This window comes from Garra rufa, chromosome 18 (assembly GCF_049309525.1).
Source record: "Garra rufa chromosome 18, GarRuf1.0, whole genome shotgun sequence".
Taxonomy (NCBI): Eukaryota; Metazoa; Chordata; class Actinopteri; order Cypriniformes; family Cyprinidae; genus Garra; species Garra rufa.
The window spans coordinates 33,435,916-33,457,371 of record NC_133378.1 but is presented as its reverse complement, the minus strand read 5'-3'; the positions used below and the strand labels follow the sequence as shown (position 1 = coordinate 33,457,371).

The 21,456-nt window shown below is 36.3% G+C and overlaps 2 protein-coding genes across 2 annotated transcripts in view; both read left to right on the top strand.

Moving 5' to 3' along the window:
- The window catches only part of LOC141291211 (uncharacterized), a 4,978-nt gene extending 1,330 nt beyond the window's left edge, over window positions 1-3,648 (top strand). The window contains exons 3-4 of the mRNA XM_073823381.1: window positions 633-689; window positions 777-3,648. Of these exons, the coding sequence (XP_073679482.1) occupies window positions 633-689; window positions 777-1,057 (338 nt within the window). The 3' untranslated portion in view covers window positions 1,058-3,648. The remainder of the gene's footprint in view (window positions 1-632; window positions 690-776) is intronic.
- Window positions 3,649-4,679: 1,031 nt separating this feature from the next.
- csad (cysteine sulfinic acid decarboxylase) lies at window positions 4,680-21,419 on the top strand. Its single transcript, XM_073822597.1, has 14 exons — window positions 4,680-4,818; window positions 8,650-8,780; window positions 9,320-9,446; window positions 9,926-10,016; window positions 11,163-11,385; window positions 11,719-11,798; window positions 11,883-11,937; window positions 14,024-14,140; window positions 14,283-14,347; window positions 14,462-14,543; window positions 18,328-18,527; window positions 18,992-19,043; window positions 19,147-19,236; window positions 20,144-21,419. Exons 1-14 carry the CDS (start codon window positions 4,803-4,805, stop codon window positions 20,315-20,317), a joined length of 1,503 nt encoding a protein of 500 aa, XP_073678698.1. The 5' UTR covers window positions 4,680-4,802; the 3' UTR covers window positions 20,318-21,419.
- Window positions 21,420-21,456: the final 37 nt, after the last annotated feature.

The following is a 21,456-nucleotide window of genomic DNA, read 5'->3' as shown; positions in this document are numbered from 1 at the left end:
ATCATAATTGATCAATTTTACAACATAAACACTGCTGTTTTTCTGTTTTATTAATGTGAAGCTTCTTTGAAACGTTCTGTGTTGTTTAAAAAACGCTATATATAATAGGTTTCCTGCAGGTCTTTAAAAAGTCTGAATTTGCCTTTCTACAAATTAAAGCCTAAAAAGGTCCTAAATTGCAGCAGAAAGTCTTTAATTTATAAAACCATGGCATGTTGAATATCTTTCTCAGTATTTGATAGATATAAAAAAAGATGGTTTACTTGACCTGCAAATCGAACATATGAAGTCTTGTTTTCTGACAAACTGAACAAAATAAGTGAGTTTGTTTAAAAGAAGAACAAACATCTTTCCAAAGAGGAATGAAAACCACCTTTGTTGAATTAAGTTGATTTTTTGTTGTTTTAATTATAAACTCGAATCATTTTGATCAATTTCACAGAAAACAAAAATGTATTTTTTATGTAATTTTACTTAAATATATCTTGCTTTAAGAATCTTTAAGCGGGTATGAATACTTTTGCAAGGTATTAATTTAAAACATACTATATATTTAATGTCTGTTTACCGCATTGCCTTCAAATATTCTAATACATGCATATGTTATCCATTTGTAAATGTTGGTCCATCAGAGACGACAGCAAAAAAACGACAGGAGATGCTGGAAAATGAGCCACAGCGTAATAACAGTGAGTCACACACACACCTCAGCTTTGCATATTCAGTAGCCGCTTCATGACTGCACTGCTCCATTACGTAACTCTGCTTTTTCTCAGACTCTAGGATGGTCAGCGAGAAGGAGATGATGCTGATTGCCGGCTGTATTGGGAACAGCTGGAGGGAGGTGGGCATTATGGCACTAGGTATGAACACCACCACTCTTCAGCAGATCGAGGAGGACTACAGCCACCACAAAATGCGGGTTTTCATCATGCTGCGAAAATGGAGCATGCGTGAGAGGGAAAAAGCCACGGCAGCTAATCTCCATTCCCTGCTAACCCAAGAAGAAAACGGCATTGACGCTCTGAAACTCAACTTCCTGCTGGAAGACAACTGAGGCTACTAAGAGGACTTTTAATAGAGGGATGCAGGCGTGATGGCAAAACCCAAAAAACGTATTTGCCATGGGTTTTTTAGTATGTAAAACAAGGTCTGTGATAAAGGTTCATTGACAGTACTCGCCACTTAAAGGATTAGTTCACTTCCAAAACACAAATTTACGGGTAATTTACTCACTTCCTTGTCATCCAAGATGTTCATGTCTTTCTTTCTTCAATCATAAAGAAATTATGTTTTTTGAGGAAAACATTTCAGGAATGTTCTCTATATAGTGGAATTCTGTGGTGCCCGTGAGTTTGAACTTCCAAAATGCAGTTTAAATTCAGATTCAAAATGCATATCTAGTGAAGCAATCTGTCATTTTCTTACATTTATATTTATACACTTTTTAACCACAAATGCTCGTCTTGTCTAGCTCTGCAATGCGCATGCGTACTCCAGTTCAAGTCAGTTGGGGTATGTCGAAAAACTCATTTTCTCAAACTCAACTTCAAAATCATTCTACATCGCTGCAGAAGTACTGACCAAGTGTTAAAAAGTGAAGAGGGTCAAATGCCCTTTACAAAAAAGTAAAACAGCGATGTAGGGTGATTTTGAAGTTAGATAGGAGTTTTTCGACATACTCTAACTGTCTTGAACTGGAGCACACAAAGTACGCATCGCAGAGCTAGACAAGACAAGCATTTGTGGTTAAAAAGTGTATAAATATTAATTTATTTAAGAAAATATCAGATGGTTTTACTAGATGATAACCTTATTCATCCGCTGGGGTTGTTAAGAGCCTTTTGAATCTGCATTTAAACTGCATTTTGGAAGTTCAAACTCGTGGGCACCATTGATGTCCACTATATGGAGAACATTCCTGAAATGTTTTCCACAGGAAACGTACTTTCTTTACGACTGAAGAAAGAAAGACATGAACATCTTGCATGACAAGGGGGTGAGTAAATTATCTGTAAATTTTTGTTCTGAAAGTGATCCAATACTTAAAGCAATTATGCTTATTTTTTAACGATTTATGTTCGTAGTAAGAACATTTGGGGTGAGTGTGTGTAGTTTACAACAAACCATCCAAGTTTCAAGTTTACCACAGATTTATCCACATGAATTTAATGGGATACTTCACCCAAAAAATTTTAATTGTCATAATTTAGTCACTCTTGTTCCAAAGTAGTATAAGTTTATTTCTGAACACGCAAAAGTTGTTTTTTAATGTTTTAAAAAAAGTTGGTAACAGTTCCATAGTGTTTCTTTTTTTCATACTATGGAAGTCAATGGCTACCGTCAACTTTTTTTGGTTGCCAACAATCTTCAAAATATCTCTTTTTGTGTCCATTGGCTAAAAACCACAATAACTTGATAATGAGTAAATATGACAAAATTAGATTCTCTTAAAAACCCTATTGTAAAAACCTATGGCGATTAGTCTTGGGGGTTTTGAAGTCACAGCTGCAGCACTCTGTGTATATATATACTGTATATATATATATATATATATATATGTAGCACTTTGCAGACATGCAAACATTCCACTAGAGGGAGCTATAACTGCTAGTCAGTTATATTTAAAAACTGTGTACTGTTCATTTTTGTATTTTTTGTTTGTTTGTTAAAAGCTATGTATAAGTTAGCTAGCAACATGCTTGAAATAATAGGGCATACTTCCAAACGCACCAGGCTAAAATGCGGGTATTTCAATTTTTGGGGGCTTTTTTATGCACAGATATGCTTACATTTAAAAAAAAATGTAATGCATAAATTCTTTTTTTTATCCAAAAAGGGCAAGACTGAATTAACTGTTAAACTGTTTTGTTTTATTTCAATACTTAGTTTTTTTATGGCATTATTACTTAATTGTTTGTCCTGTTGAGTTTATTTTAATGTGAGATCAAGTTCCATTCCTACTTTTTAGATTGCACTTGAGTTTGTGTTTGCCTTCTTATGGTACAAATTGCCTGATGTGTACTGTAGCATTCCATCCTGACACATGCAACAAAATAACACTTTTCCTTTTTTTAAAAAAGTAAATGAATGTGAAAGCTTTTATCAAAGTCTTACAACTTGAACCGATTCCATGCACAGATAAGGAAGACTCGTGTTTATGACAGAAGTCTAAAAAGTTTTATGTTCCAATAGAGACCGCTATCTGGCAACATAACGGCGACCTTCGCTCTCTCGGCAAGTATCACGTTGTTTCACCCTGATGCATTTTTCACCCTGGTTTTTCACCCTTGTTCACCCTTGTTCACCCTTGTTTTGCATGCCAAGCAGGTGATAGGATTGGAGGCGGAGCTTTGTACAATTCCATTGCACAGGCCTGTCATTAAACAGCGAGTAGTCTTGCCAGACTTCATGGAATCATTTGCTTTGGGATTATAAAACTAGACTGCGTCCTGATGAGGGAACAGTCCTTTTAAATGTGTTATCATGCTTACATTAATTGGATTTCATGTTACTTTTTTTGTAGCTCTATATATTTTAACATCTTACTTCTGTTTTGTAAATTGATAATGTTTCAGTGGTGATGGGTTATTTTTTTAAAAACGTAAAGCAAATAAAATAAAGAGAACTAAATGAGTCATTAGAAAAGTTTGAGGTTATTTTTTTATTGTTTTATAACTTGTTTTAGTGTGTAATTTAGATATCTGTAAGATGTACAGTATTGGGTTTATTGTTTTACAGGCTTAAGCTATAAATAGCTGGCTCCTGGAGAGTTTATTTTTTTATGTTGAAGAATCTACGTCTCATCTGGTCATCTAAATGTTTGTATTTTATTTATTTCTTTAACTGCTTTTGTTATCCGTGTACCTTTTAAATGTCATACTGGTTCAGTTTTGATTTGTTTTATTGTATAGGTTTTGGTTAACCTGGTAAATCTTACCCAAAACCTGGAACATGCAGGAAAGATTTCTTTGGTACATCTTTTAAAACGTATTTTATATACCTTGAGGGCAAAAAAAAAAAAAAAAAAAAAATACAAACGACTTTTTTTTGGCTGACAGCAAAATGCATGCAAGTATTCACAAGTTCCATTTTCCCCATAGGAAAAGCTTATTCTTTAAGAAAACAGATCCACATTAGACCACGCTTTTTTGAACCCTGTGACATTCCATTCCGCTCTTGTGAGTGAGTGTGCGTGGGATCATTGTGCAATCTGACAAACATACGTGGAGGGATATATCTTTCTTTCATCAGCAAACTCCAACGGACTAATGTGAACTTAGAACAACTGCGGAGTTTAGAAGATGTTGAACGTTGTACCCCTGTTTTGCAGCATGCTTATTTAAATGAACGTGTGTGTGTGTCATTATATAACATGTAAATTGTTGTATTGATTGATTAGCACAGTAAATATACCTGCCCCAAACTTATCTACTAAGATGCAGGACCTTGCCAAAAAAAAACATCTAATGGCTTTGCAGACGGTAAGAATACAGAAGATGCTCATTCTCAGCATTTTAAGAAATTACCTATACTTGACCATTGCATGCATTTGATGTCCTCCTATCACCTGGGTATTTAAAAGTCTTTTTTTTTTTTTAAGTTAAAGATTGATTTTTTTGTTGACACACCCATATCACTCTAATCCAATTATAGGATGTCACTTGAATGACGAATCGGGCGTGTGCATCCACGTATATGAAGGCTGGATCTTGCAGTGAACCACTGAGGGTCTCTAGAGGCATCCTTAAAACATCAGATACAGTAGAGTTTCATGTGCTGAAAGAACATAAAGCATCACAATGAGTTCATCTAAAGGTGAGAAGTTTGTTTTTGAATGCAGTCATTTCATAGTTTTGCTGAATTGTGCATTCCAGTGTGATGCATTACTGTAACTGTACGAAAACTATGCGTGTGCAGGAGGAGGGGGGGGGGGTCTTTCATCAGTTCTTTCATCGACCACCGTTGTGTAGTAGCCTAAATAAAGAACTTGCTTAAGGGAAAACGTATTACATGTATTAAATTGCATTTAACCAAAGCAAAAAGTTGCATATTACATCTAAATCTTTGTGTTTTTCATTCTTTCTGACAGCCATTTTGCTCTTTGGTGTCATATTTCCATATAGAAAAAAAAAGAAATGGGGCGTTGATGACGTTTTATAATTTATATCGCTTATTGTAAAACTGATTCTGAGTTCTGATTGGATGTGCGCATCGGATGAATACTGTAGCTATTATGCATTGACTTGGTGCTGCTTGGCAACCAAATAGCCAGTTAGAGTCCATCTGAAGTGGAACATCAGGTGAAGACGAATGCGTTTTATGGTTGATAGCTTTTTAATTTGATATTCAATTCAATTCAAGTTTATTTGTATAGCGCTTTTCACAATACAAATCGTTGCAAAGCAGCTGTACAAAAAAAAAAAGTAGGCTACTACAATATATTTAGTAGCTTATTAGTGGTGACTTCTGTATGTTAAGTCGATGTACATATGGTATAAATATTAAAAACAGTAATGGTGTAATCAAAAACAGATGATGAACACTAATAGTAATGATTACGTGTTGCAATCAAACCATGATAATATGAGTTATAAAATGTATAATAACGCGATATACAATGCAATGAGTGTATACAAGTCATTAACGTCTTTTAAATTAAATAATGCGTAGAATTTAATCATGTACGCAGTAGTTAGCTTTGTTTTACTGTTTAGACTGGTCTGGTCTGGTCTGGTCTAGATCTGGTCTACATGATGGATCAGCTGGTAGGGGCGGGGTCAGCCTAGTAGATGTTGATCAGGTCGGTTAGTTCTGGACGACCTTGATCTGCAGTCTGACCACTGACCAGCAACAAACCACCTGTGATGTTCCGTGAACCACGTGAAAACGATAAGGCATTGCTATTATGATATGACACTGATATGCCACTTTATATATAAATTATATTTACTTATATTTTGTCACGGTTTATAGTTTTTTTTTTAAAAAAATCTAAACTTAAACATATAGCCTATGCAAAACAATATTGAAATAAATTAAATGAAAAACAGTAGTGTTGCATTTTTTGCAGTGTTTTCATCTTAACGTTGTAACAGGCGTGGCCATTTGTACATTTTATGGGTCTGGCTTCCAGTCTCATTCACATCCAGCTATTTTTTAGCTGTACAAAACAGCTCATTTTGCTGCTTGATATTGCAAATTAGTGTGTCTTAACAGATTATGTTAATGCATTATCTTAATGATCAGCACACTGGTTTGTAGTGCAAACTATGGAAGCTCGTTTCCACCACTTTTTATCTCACACTTCTGACTTTTTTTCTCGCAATTTCGAGTTTACATTCTTACATTACATTCTGACTTTTTTCTCAGAATTGTCACGTAAACTTAGCCTGGCTAACGCCAGACCACGGTTTGACTTCGTCATGATTCGTGGTCTGGGAACCACGGCTGTATCCGAAATCGCCCCCTATACCCTATTCACTATTCCCTACATTAGTCCACTCGTACAGTTCACTTGAAGGAGTGAATGAAAACGAGTGAGTGAATTTGGACACTAAACGGACAATAAACTTGCGTTCTAAACTACTAAGAACACTATCTAAGGGGCCGTTCACATGTCGCGTCTTTTGCGAGCTAAAGTTCGTTATTTCAAATGTAGACGCGCGGTATGCGCGCGCATAATGGAAGCGACGCGGTTGCGACGCGCTCGCGTTTTCCATGTGCAAGCTACAGAGCGGTTTGGAAAAGAGAAAGTGACGCGCCTAGCGCTTTCCACGCGTTTTTAGGCGCGACATGTTAACAGCTGCATCGAATGATAACTTGCCGCCATGCTGGATCCATAGTTATAAACAAACTGCTTCGGTGAGTCACATAGAAGGCGTCATCGTCTTGCTGCTCCCTCCCCGTTCTGTGATTGGTTCCCTATCTGAGGTGAAAATTTGGTCCATGGTTTCCATGCTGCCTTCCAGCATGAATAAAATCGCGCTGCGCGGAAGGCAGCATGGGGACACCCAGGCTAACGTAAACTTGCAATTCTGACTTATTTGTGAGATATAAATGCACAATTGCAAGTTATAAAGTCAGAATTGCAGGATATAAACACAGTTGCGAGAAATAAAAGTCAGAATTGCGAGATATAATTTTCTCGCTACTGCGACTTTGTATCTCGCAATTCTGACTTTTTTTTCTCCCAATTGCGAGTTTGTATCTCGCAATTCTGACTTATTTCCTCATTCGCACTTGCAAGTTATAAAGTCCAGTTCTAAGGAGAAAAATAAGATGGATATGTTCACAGAATTGCGAGTTTATACAGTATCTCATAATTCTGACTTAATTCGCAATTGCGAGATTATATCTCACAGTTCTGACTTTATAACGCGCAATTCTGCCTTTTTTTTCTCCCAATTGTGAGTTTGTATCTCGCAATTCTGACTTATTTCCTCATTCGCACTTGCAAGTTATAAAGTCCTGTTCTGAGGAGAAAAATAAGATGGATATGTTCACAGAATTGCGAGTTTATACAGTATCTCATAATTCTGACTTAATTCGCAATTGCGAGATTATATCTCACAGTTCTGACTTTATAACGCGCAATTCTGCCTTTTTTTCTCCCAATTGTGAGTTTGTATCTCGCAATTCTGACTTATTTCCTCATTCGCACTTGCGAGTTATCAAGTCCTGTTCTGAGGAGAAAAATAAGATGGATATGTTCACAGAATTGCGAGTTTATATCTCACAGTTCTGACTTTATAACTCGCAATTGTTTTTTTTTTTTTTTTTTTTTTTTTTTTTAGATTTATTTTTTGGCCTTTTTGCCTTTATTATGATAGGACAGATCAGATAGGACAGGAAGCGAAGTGGGTGAGAGATAGGGGGCGGGAACGGGAAAGGTCCTCGAGTCGGGATTCGAACACGGGACGCCCGTAGCGCAACAGCGCTATATGTCGGCGCGCTAACCACACGGCTATTGGCGCCGACATAACTCGCAATTGTGATTTATATCTCACAATTCTTTGAAAAAAGTCCGAATTGCTAGTTTGTATCACACAATTCTGAGAAAAAAGTTGGAATTGCTAGTTTGTATCACACAACTCTGAGAAAAAAGTTGGAATTGTTAGTCGCAAAAACAATTTTATATTTTTTATTCAGTGGTGGAAACGGGCAGTTTTACTGTTTACTGCAGGTTGTTCTCCCTCTCTTGTTATAGTGGATAATGAACCGGAAGTCTCACCCATAGGCTAAAACCAGCCTTAGCTAGTTTGCTGGTCTTAGCTGGTTTAAGCTGGAAGTAGCTGGTTTTAGCTGGTCTCCCAGCCTGGCTTGGCTGGTCAAGCTGGTTTTAGCTGGTTGATCCAGCTGGTCTCCCAGCCTGGCCAGCTAAGTGGCCAAAACCTATGTAAAATCAGCCTGATGACCTGCTAAGACCAGGCTGGATGACCAGCTAAAACCAGCCAACCAGGCTGGTTTTGGCTAGGTTTTTTTTTAGCAGGGTAACTTCCACGTTGAGGAAAAAGGTAGATATTAGGAGGAGCAGGATTTGTTTTTGTGATTATTATTAACTTACAATGAATTAATTCATTCATTTTGTCATATTGCATTTGCTGCTTTTGCTTATTTATTAATGGGTGTTCTTTTTAAATCTCACAGAAAATATGAATGGCCATGTTCACCTGGAAGAATGCAACATGTATGAGTCAGATGGGAAGCTGTTCCTTTCTGAGGCTTTCAATGTGATCATGGAGGAAATTCTTCACAAAGGAACTGACTTGAAGGAGAAGGTCTGTGTAAAGCAATATTAGGCTAAATGTGTGTTCTGAGGTTGTCACACCACAGAAAGATGTGTTATTAACCTCTCTCTCTCTCTCCTGGCTTGCTCCCTTTTTATCAGGGGTCGCCACAGCAGAGTGATCCGCACAGCCAATTTGGCACATGTTTTACAAAGATGTGTTATTAACCACCCAGCCAAATTTGAATGATTAAAAAAACACTGTAAATTAAAAAAAAAACTGTAGTAACTGATGGTAATAAAAATACCATGTGATTGAGCAGGTGAACCAATAATGCTAATGCACTCTAGTAATTATAGTATTAGGGGCGGGGCCATGCTTAGTGCATTCAGCCCTGGCCCAAAAAATCCTGAACAGAACTGGTGAAAAATTGCTTAATGGTCTAAGTACACAATTCTGTACTACATAGTTCCCAGTCTTTGTGTTTAGAAGCCATTTTCTGAATTGCCTTTACACAGACTTTAACAACAACTGGGTCTTCCTATCTTATCTTATCTTATCTTATGAGATCAACTGCATGTCTTTCACAGGTGTGTGAGTGGAAAGATCCAGATCAGCTGAGAGCGCTTATGGACCTTGATCTCAGAGAACATGGGGAATCTCATGAGCAGTTACTGCAGAGGGTCCGAGATGTGGCGAGATACAGTGTTAAAACTTGTATGTTGTATGCATTTGGATTGCATATGTGACACTGGACCACAGAACCAGTCATAAGGGTCAATTTCTTAAAATTGAGATTTGTTAGGATATGACAATATTTGGCAGAAATGCAACTTATTTGAAAACCTAGAATCTGAGGGTGCAAAAAAAATCTAAATCGAAATTGCCTTTAAAATTGTCCAGTTCTTAACAATGCATATTACTAATCAAAAATTAAGTTTTGATATATTTATGGTAGGAAATGTACAAAATGTCTTCATGGAGCATGATCTTTACTTAGTATCCTAATGATTTTTGGCATAAAAGAAAAATCGATCATTTTGACCCATACAATGTATTGTTGGGTATTGCTACAAATATACCTGCGCTACCTAAGACTGGTTTTGTGGTCCAGGGTCACATATTAACAAACCTGTATGGGTTTTTCATTCTGAAATGATTACATTTATTCCTCCTAAATCTTTTCTCATTCACAGGTCATCCTCGGTTCTTCAATCAGCTGTTTGCTGGTGTGGACTACCATGCTTTGACAGGACGCCTCCTCACTGAAACCCTCAACACCAGCCAGTACGTGTGAATGAACTTTAATTTATTCATTTTCAGGTGTTTGTGTTAATGTGTTACAGCGAACATGCCATCTTAGGTTCTCAGATGAGGGTTATAAAAGGGTCTGTATGATATTTGACTAGCTGACGAGTACATAATCTTTGAGTAAATTGTAAGCTATTACACTGTTGCTGAAGTGATCCATTAAACCTGGGTGTCGTAGTATTACGTAACTCTTGAAGTTATCAGATGACACGGTTTGATAACAGCTTGGAGCCACTGGTTCCAAAACTGTATTGATTAGAGATTGATTACATTAGGATCTGGATTTTTTAGATAATACAGACAGTAGTGTTATCATTAACTAAAACCAATGTATTTGCATGCATGATAGGAAAAAAATTGATGAAATATAAATAAAATGTGCAAAAACAACAAAACCGCTTCAAATGAAAACAGAAAATATAAAACTAAAAATTAATTTAAAAAATGTACTTGCCTTCAGGCCATCCAAGATGTAAATGAATTAGTTTCTTCATCAAAACACATTTGAGAAATATAGCATTACATCACTTGCTCACCAGTTGATGGGTGCCGTCAGAATGAGAGTCCAAACAGCTGATAAAAGCTTAACAATAATCAACAAGTAGTCGACACAACTCCAGTCCATCAAAGTCTTGTGAAGTGAAAAGCGGCATGATTGTAAAAAACAAATCCATCAGTTACAAACATTCAACTTCGCACTTCACAAGACATTAATTCATGGACTGGAGTCCTGTGGCTTTCTTGTGGATTATTGTAATGTTTTTATTACCTGTTTGGACTCGCATTCTGACGGCACCCATTCACTGCAGAGGATTAACTGGTGACATCAAGTGATGTAGGTCAGTGGTTCTCAATCCTGGTCCTGGGGGAGCACACCTGTTGAGATCATCAGCTCATTAGGAGAGAGATACATAAACTGAACTAACGAGCTGATGATTTCAATCAGGTTTGTTAAATAAGGGAGACATGCAAAATGTGCAGAGAAGGGGTCCCCCAGGACCAGGATTGAGAACCACTGATGTAGGTAATGCTATATTTCTCCAATCTGTTCTTCAAATATTTTTCTTTAATAAATATTAATACTGATCAATATGCAACATACTCAGTGTGAGGTTGTTACAGATACACCTATGAAGTGGCTCCGGTGTTTGTCCTGATGGAGGAGGAAGTACTGTGTAAGCTTCGCTCTCTGGTTGGCTGGTCAGAAGGGGATGGGATATTTTGTCCGGGGGGTTCAATATCTAACATGTACGCCATGAACGTCGCACGATACTGGGCCTTCCCTCAAGTGAAGACACAAGGCTTGTGGGCCACACCACGCATGGCTGTATTTACATCAAAGCAGGTAATAAGACAAGAGTCCGAAATGTTAGTATGCATTTTAAAGTGTTTTTTTTTTTTTTTTTTGTATTCATCATCCTTTCCTATCGAAATGCTTTTTACGGATGCAAAAAATGCAGAAAATCGAACCTGATCCGAACCTTTTTTGATGGACGAAAGTTTCGGAGGCAGTGTGTAAATATGATTGACACAACATGAGGTCGTATTTATTTTTAACATGCAAAAATTTCGAACTCAGTGTGCAATGACCTTTACTTGTTCTAATCTTAGATTCAAAAGGTGCAGAATTATCAAAACTGTGCCATCAAATTTTATGTTATTTTATTTTGTCTTTTAGAGTCATTACTCAATGAAAAAAGCAGCTGCTTTTCTTGGTATCGGAACCGACAATATTTTCATTGTACAAGTGGATGAGAGGTACAGGAACTTATCTCTGACATATTTTGGAAAAAGCAGTGGTTCACTTTAAATAGTTCAAAATGTTTCTTTCTTTCTCTACAGCGGCAGCATGATACCAGAGGAACTGGAGGCAAAAATCGTGCAGGCAAAATCACAAGTAAATTTTTAAATTAGTCTTTTTTTTTATTATTATTGCTTGCAAGGCTGGTATTATTTGATTAAAAAATGATAATATTGTGAAATGTTATTATAATTTAAAATAAATGTTTTTTCTATTTATTATACTTTTAAAAAATTTATTTACTCCTGTGATGCACAGCTGAAATTTTAGTGTCACATGATCCTTCGGAAATCATTCATGCTTAATATTTTTGTGGAAACCATGATATCCTTTTTCAACAATTTTTTTAGAATTAATAGAATGTAATGTAAAACATTATAGATGTCATTACATTTTTATTAATTCCAGGCATCCTTACTGACTCCAAATCTTTAAATTGCAATGTATATATGAGCAATATCATACGCGTAGATATGAGATATGGCTGTATATTGGCACGGCTGTGATTCGGCATAGGTAGAAAACAGCCATATCTCATGTCTACGAGTGTGATATTGCATTTATACAACAGTTCAACAGCACAAGTGTGTAAATAGATAAGAAACAACAATGGAGTAACTTTAAAAACCATCTTTTATGCAGAACTGCTTCCTTCTGCCACAGATTCGTATCTAAGTTTGACAGTTTAACAGCTGAGCCCAAGCCTCCGTTACTAATTCGAAAATGTCACTTTAGAACTAGTAAAGAAGAAACATTGATATGCTTCACTGGAAGCTTATTGCATTACTGTATTAAAAGCTCACTATATTGGAGAGAGAGAGATGGACTGAGCAAGTGTGATTACTTGAATCTGATACAGCATTCATTCTTCAGCTCAATCTCATATTCACAATAAAATATTAGTTTGAATATCCGCTGAGGAAAGCGATATCTTTGTCATAACGTTAATATCCTTTTATCTGTTAAGGGTGACTCCTGTCAAGCTGTTGTTTAAAATAAACATAACTTCTGTTTATAACAGTGTTTATTTTTCAACATGAAAGTCTTTACTGCTGACTCGCAAAAACAGTCTTGTCACCATCTAATAGCAGAGCAATGTAACTAAAATCACCATCACAAACACATTCACCATTTCTAAATACTGAATAGTCTTAATAAATACTACTATTATTTATATTAAATATGATTTATTGAATAAAAATATTTAATTAAAAACAACAGACATCATAAAAGTTGCTAGCCAATTCAGTCAAAAGTAGCAGCGCTCTGATATATACAGACTGAATTTACATAAATATGATGAGATTTTGCCAAAACTATTTGCTCTGGAACAAATAATAGATTAATAAGACCAAACAGAGAGAGATATAGACTGAGTAAGTGTGATTACCTGAATCTGATACAGCTTTCATTCTTCAGCTCAATCTCATATTCACAATAAAACATTAGCTTGAATAGCCACTGAGGAAAGTGATATCTTTAATACGTTAATATCCTTTCATCTGTTAAGGGTGATTTCTTTCAAGCTGTTGTTGAAAATAAAAATAACTTCTGTTTACTTTTCAACATAAAAGTATTTAAGTTTAAATAGATGTAACAAACTGCATATTTAAGTTATAAACAAATACATTCTCGCCTAAAAACCTTCTAAAAATACATTCCGTGACACAAAAACAGTGATACTTTAAAAATGAAAGTGGATTTGTGCATCTGTGGAAGCAGAGTGATGCAGTTACAAACAGTAAAATGGCTGTTGTAGTTCTGTTGCACTCTAATATCGCACTCTTATTAGCCAATCAGATTCGAGGACCAGAAAAGAACTGTTGTATGAAATTTGATAATGAATTATTAGGGTAAATTTGAAGTTGTTGTATAAATGATAAGTTAAATTACGCAAAAACAAAACTCTGTTATAATTTATTATTTCTTTCCAAATGCATTTGAATTTCTTCCTTCCAGAGAACACAAAAGGAAGATTGTTCTCTGCGACAATTCATCTAATTGTCTGCTTTCATGTATGGAAAAGAGCAGCATGAGCATTAGGCTAAACATCTCCTTTTGTGTTCTATGGAAATAAAAGGTCATGCATGTTTGAAAATACATAAGGCTGACAAATCACTTTTTTGCATGAAATATCCAAGGGTCAGAAGTTAATGGTGTATTACTAATGTTTCTCCTTCAGAATGCTGTTCCGTTTTTTGTTAATGCCACAGCGGGAACAACAGTGCAGGGTGCCTTTGATCCTCTAAACCGCATAGCTGACATAAGTGAAAGAAACGGCATTTGGATGCACATTGATGTGAGTAGAGCATGTTTACCTTGTGTAACATCGTTGTTTAACATGTCTATATGCATGTGACCCTCACTTTAAAAGCATCCAGTTGTTTTGCAGAAATTCTACCGGTCCTAACTGTTACAATCTGGATCTCTCTCCTTCACAGGCTGCTTGGGGAGGAAGCGTGCTGTTTTCCAAAAAACACAAACATCTGGTTGCAGGAATAGAAAGGTTTGAACTCTGTGTACTGTGGGTTTACAAAATGAGCCTTGAAAAAATGTGTTTTGGGAGACGTAGCCCTTCTTTGACTATATCATTTTAATGTTTGTTTTTTTTAACACTCAGAGCAAACTCTGTGACTTGGAACCCTCACAAAATGCTTCTTGCGGGATTGCAGTGCTCAGTGGTTTTGTTCAAGGACACCACGGTATGAATGCTTGTAGACTGCATGTTTGTCTTTTCTTTTACTTTTAACCACGTGCAAGTCAGTTCATACAGTGTTTTAGCTTATTAGGTAAATGAACACACAGTGCCTATAGAAAATCATCATACCCCTTTGAATTAGTTGCTTTATTTATTATACAGCCTGAAATCAAACCTCATTCCAAACGTTTTCCAGCTTTATTAACAAGTTTGGTCTTACATCAAACCAATGAAAGAAAAAACACAGTTCAGGGTTACAAAAATCATCAGCAGAGATGTTCACAAGTCTTTAACTTAGAGTCTGAGTCAAGTCTGAAGTCTTTAACCTGGAGTCCGAGTCAAGTCTAAAGTCTTTGTTGCTGGAGTCTGAGTCGAGTCTCAAGTCTTTGGTCACGAGTCTGAGTCCAGTCTGAAGTCTTTGGTCACGAGTCTGAGTCGAGTCTCAAGTCATTTCATGGGTCGCTAAAAAATCCCATTCAAGTCTGAAGTCTTTGTTGCTAGAGTCTGAGTCAAATCTCAAGTCTTTGGTCACGAGTCTGAGTCGAGTCTCAAGTCTTTGGTCATGAGTATGAGTCAAGTCTCAGGTCTTTGGTCACGAGTCTGAGTCGAGTCTCAAGTCTTTGGTCATGAGTCTGAGCCAAGTCTCAAGTCTTTGGTCACGAGTCTGAGTCGAGTCTCAAGTCATTTCATGGGTTGCTAAAAAATCCCATTCAAGTCTGAAGTCTTTGTTGCTGGAGTCTGAGTCGAGTCTCAAGTCTTTGATCACGAGTCTGAGTCAAGTCTCAAGTCTTTTGGTCACGAGTTTGAGTCGAGTCTCAAGTCTTTGGTCACGAGTCTGAGTCGAGTCTCAAGTCATTTCATGGGTTGCTAAAAAATCCCATTCAAGTCTGAAGTCTTTGTTGCTGGAGTCTGAGTCAAGTCTTTGGTCACAAGTCTGAGTCGAGTCTCAAGTCTTTTGTTCACGAGTCTGAGTCGAGTCTCAAGTCATTTCATGAGTCGCTAAAAAATCCCATTCAAGTCTGAAGTCTTTGGTCACAAGTCTGAGTCGAGTCTCAAGTCTTTTGGTCACGAGTTTGAGTTGAGTCTCAAGTCTTTTGGTCACGAGTTTGAGTTGAGTCTCAAGTCTTTGGTCACGAGTCTGAGTCAGGTCTCAAGTCTTTGGTCACGAGTCTGAGTCGAGTCTCAAGTCATTTCATGGGTTGCTAAAAAATCCCATTCAAGTCTGAAGTCTTTGGTCACAAGTCTGAGTCGAGTCTCAAGTCTTTGGTCACGAGTTTGAGTCGAGTCTCAAGTCTTTGGATATATTCGAGTCTTAAGTCTTTGGTCACGAGTCTGAGTCGAGTCTCAAGTCTTTGGTCAACTTACCATGTTCAAAACAGTTTTTCCACAATCAGATTATATTAGGGTCCTTTACAAATAAAGTAATTATTTTTGATATAAGTCTTTAAATTCAATTAAAGTTCCAAGAGGCATGGCCTCTATATTTTCTTCTAAGCAGAGGTCCGGACAAAAAAAAAAAAAAAAAAAAGACATATATTGTATTTACATTTAGATACATGCGAGGCCTTGTGACAAAAATACTGTTTCTGTTCAGGGCTTTCCTCCTGAAATCTATACTTTTTACTTAAAACCAATATCTACTAAACATGTCTACAATAATCAAAAAGTTCTCATCTTGAGCAGAAAAGAAAGATAACCAGCAGTTTTAATGTTTAAATTATATCCAAGCCATCTAACAACAATATTCCAATAACAACAACATTAATTATAATAAACCTACAAGAAGCACATTTTTTTGCTTTTCAGCTTGAAACAACACAATGGTGAAAGCAGCTCAATGAAAATAAACAACTTCACCAAAATCTGGCTTCGTCATTTGTATTTATTAGTTATAACAGATTCATAATCCCTGATCCACTTGAATGTGTTAGTGCTCACGCTATGAATAATGTATAAAACGCGTTTGGGAATGTTATGCATGATACAGCTCGTTACGATCATTCTCCGTGTTCATAAATCAACTGCTGATTCATAGTTCTGATTCATGAGAAACTGTATTTGTTCCATTTAATTCCAGTAAAAGTTATTCGGTGTAGTGCTTTCACAATATCATTGATTTCAGAACTGCAAGTTTACTTCACTTCGCTATGACCTGCGGCGTCTTCACACAGAGACGAAACTTACTAGAGAAGTGTGTCATAATATAGCTCTGTAAATGTAAAGTACAAATACAAGCAGCTCTTTAAAATAATAAAGCAAATGTAGCCGTTTTTTCCTCTGGTGATTTGTATTTGTTATCATTGTACACTACTTAGCGTGTCCCCAAACATGGCCGTAGATTCCCATTCTCTATAAAAATGCAACTCAAGTCCGTGTCACTAACTCGAGTGCCCATCTCTAGTCACCAGCCCCTTGATTTAAAGGAACACTCCACTTTTTTTGGAAATAGGCTCATTTTCCAACTCCCCCCGATTTAATAAGTTGAGTTTTACCGTTTTGAAATCCATTCAGCCGTTCTCCTGTTCTGGCGATATCACTTTTAGCATAGCTTAGCATAGATCATTGAATCCTATTAGACCAATAGCATCACATTCAAAAATGACCAACGAGTTTCGATATTTGTCCTATTTAAAACTTGACTCTTCTGTAGTTATATCGTGTACTAAGACCGGTGGAAATGCAAAGCTTCAATTTTCTAGGCTGATAAGATTAGGAACTACACTCCCATTCGGCGTAATAGTCAAGGAAGTTTGCTGCCGTAATAAGGCTGAACCAGGAGCAGTAATACCACGCAGCACATGTGCAAATGCTAAACTAGCTGGGAACTCATTTCTGATATTACTGCGCCTGCTTCGGCCATATTACGGCAGCAAACTTCCTTGACTATTACGCCGGAATGGGAGTGTAGTTCCTAATCTTATCAGCCTAGAAACTCGCAGCTTTGCATTTCCCCCTGTCTTAGTACACGATATAACTACAGAAGAGTCAAGTTTTAAATACAACAAATATGGAAACTTGTTGGTCATTTTTGAATGCGATGCTATTGGTCTAATAGGATTCAATTATCTATGCTAAGCTATGCTAAAAGTGATATCGCCAGAACAGGAGAATGGCTGAATGGATTTCAAAACGGTGAAAATCAGAGTTGGAGAATGAGCCTATTTCCAAAAAAAAAGTGGAGTGTTCCTTTAAAACTTTGTAGAGCCAGCTTTTGCTTTAATTACAGCCATCAATCTTTTTGAATATCTGTACTACCTTGATTGGGAAATATTTGCCCATTTTTCCTTGCAGAATTGCTCAAGTTCAGTCAAATTCTGTGGTGAGCGGCAAAGGACTGCTCTCTTCACAGGTTTTCGATTAGGGCTCTGACTTTGCCACTCAAAGACATTCACCTTCTTATGCTTAAGCCATTTCGTTGTTGTTTTGGCACAGACTGACCAGACCTAGCCATAAAGCCTTGTAAGTCACTTTTGGCCTCCGGGTAGCTTCTCTTACCAATGTCCTCCTGCTCTGCCACTTTGGACGAATGGCTTGATCTAGGGAATGTGCTGGTGGTGCCATACGCTTTCCAGGTCTTAATGATTTTCTGAACAGTGCTCTGAGGGATAGCTAAAGCCTTTGAAATTTTTTGTAGCCTTTTCCTAACTTCCTAACTTTATTTATTTTATTATATGTAATGTGACAAAAGGTTAAGTTTTTCACAGGGTATGATGATTTTCTATAGACACTGCATACCCACAAGTGCAATGGACTGTTCCTAATTTTGTCTTTTCCATCTCAATCTGTAGAATCTGTTAATGCACTGTCACAATGCCAAAGCAACCTACTTATTCCAGCAAGACAAGTTCTACGATACAAGTCTAGACACGGGAGACAAATCCATCCAGTGTGGCCGCAAAGTGGATTGTTTGAAGCTCTGGTTAATGTGGAAAGCAATAGGAACACATGGCTTTTCAGAGCGAGTGGATAAGGCCTTTGCCCTCGCAAGGTATTTGATGCATCTGTTAGGCACTGATGTTGATTAATTTACTATCAGTTTTTTTAGTGTTGCATTTGGTTAAACACTATTGACTAATATCATTGAATGCATTTCAGTAAATTCTTAATATATACAGTACTGTTAAAAAGTTATGGGTTGGTGAAATATTATTACAGTTTAAAGTAGCTGTTTTCTGTTTGAATATATTTTAAAATTTAATTTATTCCTGTGATGACAAAGCTTTTCAGCATCATTACTCCAGTTTTCAGTGTCACATGATCCTTCAGAAATCATTCTGATATGCATATCTGTAATAGATTTTTCTATATGTTTTTAATTAGTAGAAAGTAAAAAAAACAGTATTTATTTGAAATATTAATCTTTTGTAACATTAAATAAAAGAATTCAATGTTACTGTATATATTATTTTATTTATTTGTACTTATTTTAATACCATATTATGTCTGCACCAGGTATTTAGTTGAAGAAATGGAGAAAAGGGACAATTTCAAGCTGGTCTGTAAGGTAAAGTGTTGCACTGTATATACAAACCTAAAACAGCATCCTTATGTTTATGTAAATATTATGCACGTTTATATATTTATATATGGCGTGTGCTTTCCAATAGGGGCATTTTGTGAACGTTTGCTTCTGGTATATTCCACCCAGTCTGAGAGGGAAGGAGAACAGTCCGGATTACCAGGAAAGGTTATCAAAGGTTGGTTTTGTTTAAATGTAGAACAAATAATACAGCCGAGACTTTACACAACCAGTCAAATGTTTTTGAACAGTACGTTTTTTAATGTTTTTAAAGAAGTCTCCAAGCCTGCAGTTATTTGATCCAAAGTACAGCAAAAAAGTAAAATTTTGAAACATTTTAATGAATTTAAAATAACTGTTTTCTATTTTATTATATCTTGAAATGTAATTTATTCCTTTGATTTCAAAGCTAATTTTTAAGCATCATCACTGTAATCACAAATATTCTGATTTGCTGCTCAATTTTTTTTTTCAATTTTTATTATGTTGAAAACAGCTGAGTATTTTTTTTCAGGTTTCTTTGATGAATAGAAAGTTCAGAAGAACAGCATTTATCTGAAATAGACATCTTTTGTAACATTATAAATGTCTTTATCATCACTTTTGATCAATTTAAAACATCCTTGCTAAATAAAAGTATTAATTTCTTTCCTCCCAAAAATATGGTAATATGGTTTTAATGGTATAGTGTATAATGATACAAAAGCTTTGTATTGCCGATAAATGCTTATCTTTGGATCTTTCTATTCTCTATATTTCTATATTTCTATTTCTCTTGAACAGCAAATCAGAATATTAGGATGATTTCTGAAGTATCATGTGACACTGAAGACTGGAGTAATGATGCTGAATATTTAGCTTTGATCACAGGAATAAATTACATTTTAAAATATATTCAAATAGAAAGCAGTAATTTTAAATAGTAAAAATATTTCACAATATTACCACTTAAATGCAGGCTTGGTAAGCAGAAGTGACTACTTTAAAAAACATTCAAAATCTTACAGTTCAAAAACTTGACTGCCAGTGTAATTATTCAGCTCTGAACTATTGCTCCTAATGTCATGCCCTATGTACGCCATCAGGTGGCGCCAGTCATCAAAGAGAAAATGATGAAGCGTGGCTCAATGATGGTGGGATACCAGCCCATGGACAAAAACGTCAACTTCTTCCGCATGGTTGTTGTTTCCCCACAGCTGACCACCAAGGACATGGATTTCTTCCTCGACGAGATTGAGAACTTAGGGAAGGACCTGTAGTTTGAATATCAATGATCTAAAATCAGTCTACCAATCTCATCCCGTCACTTATAAATTTGTGATTTTCTATTCACCTTTTTCTTCATCGCGGAAGTAAGCATATGGGTGAGACTTGAGCTGTAGGGAAATAACGAAAAAAATAACAACGTGCAGTAAACAGTTTGCACTACAAACCAGTGTGTTCATAATTAACATAATACATTAACATAATATGATAAGACACACCAGTTTGCAATATCAAGCCGCAAAATGAGCTGTTTCATACAGTTAAAAATAGCTGGACGTGGATGAGACCGGAAGCCACACCCATAATATTTCCAAATGGCCGCGGGAAGAAAATGACGATAGGTTGCTAAAATGTTGACTTATAAACAGAACACAATACTGACTTTAAAATAAAAGCATTTACAAAGGTCATAAAAGTGAATGAATCTCATAGATTCTGGCCCACATGATTATTAAATTCATTTGGAAAAACAACTTCAGGTTGTGCACTGCAGGGGCCTCCAGGACCAAGCTTGATGTGAAACTGTATGTCTGTAAACCCGATGTCAGCTAAACTAAATGTGAAAAATGATTCACAGGCTTAAAAGCATTTCTGATTGGCTAAAGCGTGGGCTGTTCCCCTTAACCCCCCCCCCCCCCCCCCTCTCTCTCTCTCTCTCTCTCTCTCTCTCTCTCTTTTCTCTCAAAGCCTAGGGCTGTCACAGAAACAGGTGTTTTTTTAAACAATTGTTTCAGGGATATCTGTTAATGGGGTGATTTTATGTGTGCTATTCAAAAATAGCTTTACATTTAAGTACGCCAAAGGTTTTTATTGTAGTGTCCATAATTTAAGGAGATTTTATAAATTAGATTGTGTCCAATTGTGACTGTCTTTATGTTTAACACATTGTCTGCTGCACAATGTTATTTTGCTTTAGTCTCCTTTATAATGGAGTCTCCCCCAAACTATAGGTCAATATACGGTATGAGCTGAAAGCTGTCTTTTGTTTGATCTTGTTAACGATGTAAAATGTTTTTTTTCGTTTCCAAATACCAAATAAAAGTCAACATTGCCATCTCAACATTTTATATGATGATAAAATAAATTCCCTTATTACGCTCGTGGATTTTATTTACACCGGAAGCGGCTTGTA